The 12,077-nt window shown below is 40.1% G+C and overlaps 1 protein-coding gene across 1 annotated transcript in view; it reads right to left on the bottom strand.

Annotated features, from left to right (window-relative positions):
* The window catches only part of LAMC2 (laminin subunit gamma 2), a 292,336-nt gene that overhangs the window by 18,777 nt on the left and 261,482 nt on the right, over positions 1-12,077 (bottom strand). The window contains exon 21 of the mRNA XM_044085264.1: positions 9,137-9,295. Coding sequence (XP_043941199.1) covers positions 9,137-9,295 — 159 coding nt within the window. The remainder of the gene's footprint in view (positions 1-9,136; positions 9,296-12,077) is intronic.

The raw sequence follows: 12,077 nt of genomic DNA, 5'->3' as shown, positions 1-12,077 counted from the left end.
TTTTCTGAGGTGCAGCATGTCCATTAATTCCGGGTTGGACATGGCTTTATAAGTCAGGCACAGATCACCTCTGAGCAGGCGGTATGCCACTGAGTAGAGCTGGAGTTCCTTTAACCGGGCAGCATATGACATCTGTTTGAGCCCTTTGATCCTCTTGGTGAGGTACTTTTGGGGTCTTTCCAGTTGCTGCAGGTGTCTGGTAAGGTACATCCCAAAAGGGGCATTGTACTCAATTATGGGCCTGATGAGGGATGAGTAAAGAGGCACGATGACCTCCCCTGATCTAGATGTGAATCCCTTCATGATTAGGTGGGCTATATAAAATGTTTTTCTAACCACTTTGGCCACATGGTTGTCAAATGAGAGATTGCTATCAACTTGGGTCCCCAGGTCCCTAATTACTTCTTCTGTACTTAATGGATTACCACCTATGTGGTAATTTGTGGGCACTTTGTTTTTGCCAAAGGGGATGACTATACACTTTTTGGCGTTTAGCTTGAGGCCATGGCTCTGGCACCAGTTGTCTGTTTCTATAAGGCCCTTTTGGAGGATGCTTGTGTCGGCTGGAGAGTCAATTATGGCGCCCAGTTTGCAGTCATCTGCGAACTTGGTCAGCCACAGTCCTTCCGTGTTAGCTTGTACCTCCGAGAAATATATACTGAACAAGAGAGGTCCCGGGACTGAGCCTTGTGGGATGCCATTTGTAACTGGTTTGGAGTCTGACATGGCTCCAGCAATTCTAACCATGTGGGTTCTGTCCTTGAGCCAGTTTGCAATCCATCTAGTGACACAGGGGTTTATATTTAAGCTGGTGAGCTTATCTATAATGCCCGAGTGGGGTATTGTATAGAAGGCTTTTGCGAGGTCCAGGTAGGCTGTGTGGACCACCTTCCCCTCGTCAATGGCCTTAGTGACTGTTTCAAAGAAATCAACCAGGTTTAAGAGGCAGGATCTGCCCTTAACAAAGCTGAACTGGGTAGGATCCAGTGTCTGTAGGTCCCCAATATCTTTATTTATGAGGTCCATGATGATCCTTTCCATAGCTTTGCAGACCAAGCTAGTCGGGCTTATGGGGCAATAGTTTCCAGGATCCGTTGAGGCACCACCTTTGTGGAGAGGGACCACTGTTGCTGTACGCCACTCTTTGGGTACATATCCTGTAGTAAGGCTGAGATTGAACAGTAGTTTTATGTTTGGGTTTAGCTCTTCTTGGAGTTCATGTAGGACGCAGCCCGGGACACCATCTGGTCCCACTGATGCTGTGTTTTTTGCTTTGGAGAGGGCAGCTCTTACCTGAGCATCTGAGATGTCAGGGGGGCAGCACTCTGCTGGGATAGATATTTGCCCTTTTGGTGGGGAGGGGGGGGTTTGCGCTGCACCTGTCAGCTAGGATGTTGGCAATGTCTGTGGGTTTGGTGTATTTTTTGTCATTTTGGACTAATTCTGAGCATATATGGGAATTCCCACCCAGGTTCCTGACATAACTAAAGAAAGCCTTGTGATTATCCTTAGTGTCCTGTGCAATTTTTCTCTCGAAGCTCACTAGGATGTTGGCAATGTCTGTGGGTTTGGTGTATTTTTTGTCATTTTGGACTAATTCTGAGCATATATGGGAATTCCCACCCAGGTTCCTGACATAACTAAAGAAAGCCTTGTGATTATCCTTAGTGTCCTGTGCAATTTTTTTCTCGAAGCTGGCCTTAGACGATTTTATGAGTGCCCGTAGTTTTTTGCTAATACTGATCAGAGATGCCTTCCCTTTTTGGGATTTTGCTCTATCATGTAGTAGCTTCCTCCTTCTATTGTATAGTTTGTTTATGACTGGGGTCCACCAGACAGGACGTCTGCCTTTGGAGGATTGGGTCTTGGTTTTATTTGGGATTGCATGATCCATGCATTCCTGAAGGTGTTCATAGAATGCGTTTATAAAGGATTCTGCGGTCTGGGCCATATTTTCCACAGGCCCGGGGGCTTTGAAGGATTCCACCTCGGTTTTGAGGAGTGTGAAATTTGCTTTAGAGAAGTTTTTCACTGTGGTTTTCAGGGCAGGGGTGGAGTCGGGATGTGAATATCCAGTGAGATTAGTTTATGGTCTGATCTTACCAGTGAGGGATACACTTCTGGTCTGGATCATAGAGTCCCCATGTTGGTGATGATCAGGTCCAGTATGTTTTCCCCTCTTGTGGGAGTGGTAACAAGTTGTTCCATAGCATTTGAGTTTATAAATTCTAGGAACCTTTGGGCTAGGGTGTTGGAGCTAGAGTAATGCTCCCAGTCTATGTTTGGGTAGTTGAAGTCGCCCAATATAATGGTGTTTGGAGAGACCTTCATATTTTCCAGTGTTCTCAGGAAGGCTGAGTGGGATTCCTGGATTTGGGAGAGTGGTCTGTAGCAGGCTATAAACTGGAAGGCAGTTTTACCCACTGTTAGTTGCACATGGATAGTCTCTGATGCTTCGTGCTGTGCCACCAACCTGGAGGTGTGGGTATCTTTGACGAATATTGATACTCCCCCCTCCTTTTGTGGTTCAGTCCAAGTTTTGGGGCTGAAAAACATGGTATGAGGTATAACCTGGTAGTGCTGGGGTGCTCTCGGGAGCCTTGAACCAGGTTTCTGTTACTGCACAGATATCGATGTTCTCCATGCTAAGGAGAGTTTCAAGTGCGTGCATCTTGAGGTTTAGACTTCTGGCGTTGAGTAGCATTACTCTTAGTTTCTTATCCCTTGTGATACCTATGGAGGCGGGTTTGTCTTTTGAGCCTTGCCTAAAAAAGGCACTATGGGGTTAGCAAGAGCCTTTGCCAATATCCGAAAGCTCAGGGGTTACAGGTGCAAGCTGTCCCTAGCGAAGCATCGTGGCTTGTCGAGCATGTCATCCCAGGCTGACAGGCATTGGATCCCCTTTGAATGACACCAATACTTAAGCCAATTGTTGAAATTGATCATCTTTTCTTCATATTATGGCATCATTCTTGGTGAGGGTAAGATGCTACTCAAGGTCAGGGTCATACCGGCCTGGGCTACATGCTCAGAGAGCTCCTCTATGTCTCTTTTCATGTAGTCCTGGGAGGTATGCCTCAGGTCTTTCACACCAGCATGGACAATGACTGAGTCATATTTGTACTTGCCTTGGAGTGACCTGAATGCTTGTGTTATGTGGCGGATCCTAGTGCCTGACAGGCAGCTCACCATGAGCTTCTCCTTGTTCAGCCTGGTGAGCGGGATGTCAGTGTGCCTGACGATAGAGTCACCTATTACAAGTGTATCAGGTGTGTTGTTTAGTCTTAAGGGCTGTGACTGTTTGGCACACTGGCTTTGTGAGCTATGTGTTGCATGTGTTTTGTTTTGGGGTAGCGGTTGCTTGGGTGTCTGCTTTGGAGGTCTCTGCTGCTTAGGCAGATTTTTATTTAGAGCCTCCAAGTATGTTTTTGTGTGTTTATGTGTTTGGTTTGCTGTCGTGGTAGGTCTATGTGAGACCGGAATTGTAGTGAGTGTGGTTTCCTTCTTTTCCTGACTGGTTTCGCCAGTACTGAGTTGAGAGAGCTTTGCCTCCAGTATGGCTATATGGTTGCATCTCTCACATGTGTTGGAATTTGTTGGGAGGAGGAGAGGGTTGTCTGTGTACATGAGGCAGTTGTAACATTGCCTCAAGATTCCCAGATCCACCAGCTGGACCGGAGAGGAGATTGACAACTGACCTTTGGACATGCTAGAATAGTATTGGGAATTCCTTTATAATTGAAAAAAGGGCCAGTGGGGAACAAGGTACTCAAGGGGAGTTTGTGAGGGTGTAGTGCTTTTAATTTTTTAGTGCTGACTTATATAATTGCTTTAGTGAGCAAGTGCCAGGTATCTTAAATGCAATGTGTTACAGGTAACTTAAATGCAAAAACAACAAACAGTAACTTTCTTTCAAGTGAAACAAGGAAATAAGTACAGTAAGCAATGCAGATATCACTAGGGATCCACAGAAGCGCTGAAAAGCCATGTTTTAGGTGGAATTAACGTTTCAGGGAAATAACAAGCAAACAAACAACAAGCATATAAACAAAGCTAGATTCAGCAGGCCTGGATCTAGTCTATGCTACAGCAAACAAGGTGTACCAATTTCAGTAAGAAACAGTTCAAATATGCAGGCACTATAAGCCTTTAACCAGAAATTCCCATCTCAGAAGGGTAGAGTCCAGCCTCTCCTCCCAAAAGAGTGCAGACCACAAACCTTCTTAATGTAAAATAACTGGCCTGAAGCCCAAGTGCTTAAACCAGAACTAATACACTTTTAGAATAACAGACACTCAGCCCTCAATCAGCAGTTCCCAACTTAGAAGGATGTAAGCTACCTGTCCTGCCACCACAGTGCCGGCCACAGACCTTCCTAATGTAAAACAACTGGTCTGAAGCCCAAGTGCTTAATCCAAAAGACTTAGAATGATAGCTACACTTTAATCAAGTTACTACCAAGCAGTAATAAATACAATTGAATACTTTAAAGAATGCCTGGATTAGTGCTCAAGTTATACAAACAAAGCTAGATTCAGCAGGCCTGGATCTAGTCTATGCTACAGCAAACAAGGTGTACCAATTTCAGTAAGAAGCAGTTCAAATATGGTGGCACTAAATGCCTTTAACCAGAAATTCCCAGCTCAGAAGGGCAGAGTCCAGCCTCTCCTCCCACAAGAGTGCAGACCACGAACCCTTTTAATGTAAAATTTAAACACTTAATATAAAAACATGACTGCTGAGCTGTTAAAACCAAAACTTTATTGCTGTCTTTTAACAATAAAACACTAGTACACCTTCAAAATACCTGATTTGTGTTGGATAGGTGATTTTTGACCAGCTGGGTTAAGGCATCTAGAACCTGATCATCTGGTCTTCACTCAATCACCTATAGTGAAACCTCTTTATATTATGTTGACTGAGATCTCACCAAGACAATACAAAAAAGAAACTTCAGATGTGAAAATAAATCTGGCACAAACCTCTCCTCCACTCCATGGTCAGGAGCTGTAATGTGGGGAAATACATAGCAACCTCTTATGACCACATCGTCAACAGACAGAATCCTCGCTGTAGGAAAAAAAAATATCCTCACTTCTCCCAACACACACACACACACACACACACACACACACACACACACACACACACACACACACACACACACACATAGCTCCCACTGTATTTTATTGGAGAAGTAATAGACTGCAGTTTTCCATTATACTACAAGGTGGAGCTCCTTTTCAGGAATATAAAAGACAATTTCGAAAGTGAAAGAGACGAGACTGGAACACTAGCTGAAGGAGGGAAGACCAAAAGACTAGCTGAAGGGAAAAGGGTCTTGCAGTATGACTGGATTATTTTTCTTCTAGTGTTTTGGGACAGAGAAGTGAGGTAGCAGTTTGTGTCTGTCTCTTGCTGAAATCCTGGATGATAGTATTTTGTGGATTCAGGAGAGAAGTTCTGAAACCAGTAGTTGCATGTGATTTAGCAAGAAAAGGAGTTTCCTTGGGCCTAGTGCAGAGATGCCATAGATGACTACCAGAGTTCTGGCGGGTGATTTTCCATTTTTCTCGTCGGAGGAACTGCGGTGCCTGGTCACTGGGATATTCTCGGCGGAGTGGTGAGAGGCTTTTGGCTGTCATTTTTTTATACTTTTATAAGATTGTGGATTCCCCCCAAACGCTTTCTGGATTACAAATAGCCAGGATCCATATGCCCACCAACCTTGGGCCCCATCATGCCGGCAGTAGGACTGTAAGTAGTTACTGGCCAGTGAACAGGGTAAAATAGAGTGTCTCATAGTTGGTCTGTTTAGATTGATCTAGGGGATAGAGGGTGTTAGTACTGTTGCCTTAAAGACACTTTATTGCTAAATGACATTGTATTTTCTCATATTTGTATTGTTGCATTATAAATCCTCATTGTTCAATGACATTGCATTTTCTCATATTTGTATTGTTGCATTATACATCCTCGTTGTTCAATGACATTGCATTTTCTCATATTTGTATTGTTGCGTTATAAATTTTTATTGTTCAATGACATTGCATTTTCTCATATTTGTATTGTTGCATTATAAATCCTCATTGTTCAATGACATTGCATTTTCTCATATTTGTATTGTTGCATTATACATCCTCATTGTTCAATGACATTGCATTTTGCTCGTGTTATTACTGTTGCCTTAAAGACTCTTTACTGCTCAATGACACTGCATCTTTTTCATATCCGTACTGTTGTATTATAACCCTTTTTTTTTCCCCTCAATGACATTGCATTTTTCCCGTGTTTGTATTGCTGCATTATAAAAGCTTTACTGCTCAATGACATTGCATCTTTTTCATATCTGTACTATTGTATTATAACCCTTTTTCTCCCTCAATGACATTGCATTTTTTTCCGTGTTTGTATTGCTGCATTATAAAAGCTTTACTGCTCATTGATATTGCCTTCATGTGCATGTTTAAATGTCAAGATCTTTCTGCTGAGTTCTGGGGAAGGGGGTAAATGTATGGTTTCATTACATGCATATCTCACTCTGCCTTACTGCTAACTGGTGCACTGTTGAAATAATTTGTTTGTTGTTGTGCTATTGCCCCTTAAAACTAAAGTGTCGCCTAGAATAAAATCTGTTATCACTTGCCACCTTGGGGTGTTGGGCCTAAAGAAGGGGTGTCACCAGAGTCAGGTAGGAAGGAACCCATATCCACTTCAGCTACATCTGTGGGTGCGCTACACACATGCACACAAACTCCTAGCAGGAGAAACTAGACATTGGCACATCCCCTATTTCATATCCATAGCCTGAGTATGACTGATGTGTAAGCATCCATAAAGTTTACACATACAACTACAGTGGGATATGGGGAAGAGAAGGCAAGTTCTGTCATTTGCAGTTTCAGTTTTATTTTTTCTTCTCCCATCCCCCACCCCCACCCACACAAAGCTACAGATTATTCCAACAAACCAGTAAAAAACAGGTCAAACACTTTATGTTACCAGCTACATAATGAATCTACTTTCAGTCATATCGCTTGATACAAGTAAGATGCCTTCCTAATCAGTGGCAGTAACACAATGGGTAGCACTCATCTTTGGTGCTTAAAGACCAAAAGGCTTTGGATTGAATTGCTGACACTGTAGTACTGCACTGGGGAAGTGTTGCACTGTTAAGTATATCATCCTTCATATGAGACTTTAAACTAAGGTCCTTCAGATAAAACATTAAACCAAAGTCCTTCACGTGAGAAATGAACCAATGTCCTGTCTGCCTGTGTTGGTGACAGCTCAGGTAGATGTAAAACATCTTACCTATCAAAAATAGTAGAAGAAGTTCCTTGATGATCTGGCCAAATTTCCCCTAGTAGTAGAAATAGCACCTTGGGTCTCCCCCCTGGAAATAGGCCACTGCCCTAGTTGGACTAACGTAGTCAGCAAAAGATAAATGAATAAGATACTGTTGATCCTGAACAATTTCAACTTGTTCATGGGACAAGTTCAATTAATCTAGATGGGTAAGAAAGGTAATATGCTCCAGGTTGTTAGACATAGCGGCCCCTTATTTACAAAATGTTCAGAAAAACATTTTTCATTTTTAATGTAAGTCTGCATAATGGAAGCAAGTATAAAATTGCAAACTGATTAACAAAATTACCAAGTATTATGCTCTTTGCAGCTGAGAAGTTCTTGAAAATGTAATTCCAAGTACCACTAATTAATTTCTTACAAGAAATCAGTACAGGTAATTTTTAAGATTGCATCTTACATGTTCAAGTCACAAGTGTGCACCTAATGAGTATCTTAATTTACAGTAAGTGACATTAATGCCCTTAGGGCAGTTGAAATTATAATGTTTTCTCTAGCATATCCTAATGTATATCTGAGTTATATTGACTGACTTTAATGTCTTTAGGCAAGTTCATTATTATATATTTGTTCTAGAGTATAACTCTCAATCCTTTATTCTTCAACATGCGTGACACACAGTGCAAGTGATAAATGGAGAAAAAGTGTGATACAGTATATAACAGTCAGACAACATGTGACACAATAATCAGAACTGAAACTATCAGTACAAAGCACAGCGGAATCAATTCCCATCACATTTATGGTTTGCAAACTATATAACTGCATGAACTATTACAAATTCTTACTTTAAATTTCATTGAGCAATGCAGACAATTGCAATTATTCAAGGCCCAGGGGGGATCTGACACGTAAAATATGACAGGTATGTCATCATGTGTAATAGCTGAGAGATATGCTTTAGAAAAGTTTTAAATAGAAATTCAGTCAGTAAACACATATTAACGGCAACACGTGCTTGTAAAAACCCATATGATTAACATTTAGCACAAATAATAAAGATTAATTATGCTGTCTGTGTGTAGGTAGTGAATACTGATGTATCACTACTATTTCTGCAAAATATTTCCACGGTATTTGATAAAACATTCTGAAGAATTTCAGTGAAGTAATTGATTAGTCAGGTCAGAAACAGTGGGGCAGGGATACGCTTGTACTGCAGAAAGTCACAAAGTTGTGCTACTGGTATCATCCATGGGAAAATATAATTTGTAAATATATTTCTTCAACTGTTCCTGATTTTGTAGAATGTCTCTGATTTTGTCTCATACATTTTCCCTGTCCCTTGTTAAATCACTGAGGGTTACAATAACACAACAATGGCAAACATTGTTATTCTATTATTTTTAAATGAATTAAAGCAATATTTAAAAATTGTCCCTGTCATATTTTTGCCCCCTATTACTTTTGGTTTTGTCCAGAATTCTTGCGCTAAGAAGATGAGTTGTATGTCAGCATGAAATGCAAAGGTCAGGTGGTGTGGTAATTCGAGGATGTACTACAAAATTATGCAAATAGAAAATCATTCTAGCGACACTTAGTTGCCACTATGATGTATGGCCAGGCATCACCTTTCTTAATACTTCCAGGACTGCTCAGATCACTATATGTGCACACTATTCTAAAGGGTATCTCTTTTTTTATTTTGGAAGCATCTGCACTATGAAAGGGTTGTACCTGTAAGAAGCTGTCAACACCAAATATTCTGCAAATATGTTCTAATTCACTCATTCATTACACACTGCAGTGAACACAAATAAAATCCTACCTCCTGCACTTTTGCCTTGTCACGTCTTGCTTCACTCTCCTTTTTCAGAAGTTCCATTTCCGCAGCTGCCATCACTGGTTCTAAACGTGCTATATCTGCTTTCAGGCGCAAAGCACCTTCCAGACTGTTTTTCAGGTCATCACTTAATCTTGTGGCTTCCTGATAAGTAAAGAACAGTGGAACACAATTATCCTTTAGTATGGCTTAGTATGCATATGATCTTCTGAAGCAGTTAGCAAATACATACAGCGCTGATGGTATTTGAATTAATTTATGATGCTACATCAACTTACAAGATGTATTCAGTGCAAATGTTAACTCACAAAAAATATGCCTGCTACTTCAGTTGGTTCACTGTGCATAATATCATTAACCACCCTACGTCCTTTCTGCACTTGCTAGGGGGTACATGACATCACTAAAGACAGTGCTGCACCTCCTGGCCCCTGCTCCATATGGCCAGCATAGGGCTATTTAAGCATTAATACCAGTAGCTCACACAAATGTGTACCCCAAGAGCTCAAGAACCAGAAATAACAATAACCAGCAAGCACAGATCCAACAGACGAGGCCAGGAACACCAGCTGCACGACCCAACTTTTATTTACCACAAAGTAAACGCTTTCATTTGGTACCTGTGACCAAACTTCATCAGTTAAAACAAGTAACCCCCTTACTTATATACATAGATATTAAAACCAATAAATTAATCAACCAATGATTAGCATAATTGGTAAATGAAATAATTACATATTTAAATATTAACAATGGAATACCAAAAAGCAGCTACCAGTCTCCTAACAAAAGTTTGCACCATAAGGAATTAAAAGCATTATTATTTCAAAGTTAAAAACAACCATAAAGGTTTGTTGTAAAACAAATTGTTTTAAACCAAATAAATATTGTTTAAAATAAGACAGAAACAATGCTTGTACTTAACACAAAGAAAAATGAATTGAGAATCTGATCAGATGCTTCTTTGTTATTTCATTGATAGTGGCCATTTAAATTTGCCATCTTAGATGATAAAGCAACTGGATACAAAACCACAAGCAGAGCTCCACTCACTGAATTAAACACACACACACACACACACAGGCTATACATCATTCATGACAGTGCTTAGTTTCAATTACTTATATAGTTTTGAATGGCCAAGCAGACATCAGAGATATAATATTCTTAAGACATGGCCTGACACATTACACTACCTCACAAAATAATGAACAGAGACCCAAAAATGTTGGTGTGCAAATTAATACGAGCTTAACCAATGAAAATAAATCCAGTACCCAACACTGGCAAAAATATTTGTTGATCTTCACAGCAGCACTAGAAACTGAGACCAGTTTTGCCAAAGTTTCCTCAGTCAATGTAAAGAAAGTAGTCCACACTCTTCATTTATATATATTAAACTTCATCCAACACTTAATAGCTCCAAATCATAAATAACTCTGAATTCAACACAATCTTGCTATCACACACCTGTCATACCAAATGAAATCAAAAAAATTAAATAAAAAAAAAATGGTTTTGTAAAAAATATAAAGAACATCAGCCCCGCACGTACTGTTCAATATAGAAAATTTAATTTAGTTATTTTACAAAGGTTTTTGTTTATTTATCATAAACGTTATTATAGCATGCAGTCATTAGTTATACAGCATCTACTTATTTCAAGCAGGTCTTATGACTAAAATAATTATGTAATTCAAGAAGTGGCTTTACAAATAAACTGGTCTCCCTCTATTTAAATAATAATATTTCATCAAATATTGAATTATTCAAGTCAGAGAAGAATAGTTCTATACTTGTGACAATCTATAACATTTCTCTTCTGTCTAAAACCTGCTGCAGGCCTGTGTTCTTTGCAAGTTTATCTACACTTAACAAACATAGCACTTGTTTGTACAGATAACTAATTTCCTTGTGAGTGTGGCATCTGATGGGGGGCAAATATTCACTGATGGCATCTTAAAGGGTCTCATGGTCTTACCAACATAAAAGAAACTCCATGCCATCTTTGGCAAAACTGTCCTCAGTTTTCTGTACTGTTGTGCAGTTCAATATATATATATATTTTCAGCTATGTTGAATGCTGGATTTAACTGTATTGTCTGAAACATTACAGCAAATGTAACATAACATCACCCTGTGCCAAACTGATTAAAATCAAGTAAGAAGTATTCAAATGTACACGACAGCATAAAGGACAGTCAGTAAATGCTAAACAGCAGTGTGAACAGAGAATAAATTCACATTACAGGTTTTCATTGCAATTTGGTTTTAGAGTGATGCCACTCAATAACAACTTCAAGTGGTAATAGTTTGCAAGTGAGCTTTGAGTGAGTGCTTAACATAAACTAGGATAAGTGGAATTGGCAGTAAAAAATACAGAAATTCAGCCTGTGTCTGTACTTGCTATAACAGAAGGCAAATACACAGCTAAGGCAAGAAATTGTATTGACTTCATTGTTCTAACAAGGTTAGCTGCATTAAGTTAAAGACTCATTTACAGGGGAAAAAAGTTCCTCAGGCCATTCCTTGGGCCATTTATTATAGAAGCCAATCAGTCTTCATAAGCATGTGTTTGGATTGTGAGAGAAAGCTGCAGTATCCAAAGAAAACCTCCATAGGCAGAGAGAGAACATGCAATCTCCAACCTGACAGCAGCCAGAGACCAGGATAGAACCTTAGACACTGGGCTTGAGAAGCAGCAGCACTTATCAATTTGCCATCAGTCTGACCACTGTATCATATCCCCCAAAAGCTTTCCCAGAGTCACCTAATATGGCACAATACAAATGGATGAGACCTCAGGGGTATGGGCAGAAAAAGTGAAAGAAATCTAGCAGAGGGGATGAGGGACAAGGAGAAAAGTACATAAAAATCATTGTGACCATGCAATAGTCCTGTAGAGCAGTAAGAAACTGTCCTTAAG

This window comes from Protopterus annectens, chromosome 10.part0 (assembly GCF_019279795.1).
Source record: "Protopterus annectens isolate FY-2018-M chromosome 10.part0, PAN1.0, whole genome shotgun sequence".
In the NCBI taxonomy this organism is placed as follows: domain Eukaryota; kingdom Metazoa; phylum Chordata; order Ceratodontiformes; family Protopteridae; genus Protopterus; species Protopterus annectens.
Note: the sequence above shows the minus strand (reverse complement) of the source record. Positions and strands in the feature narration are given on the sequence as shown.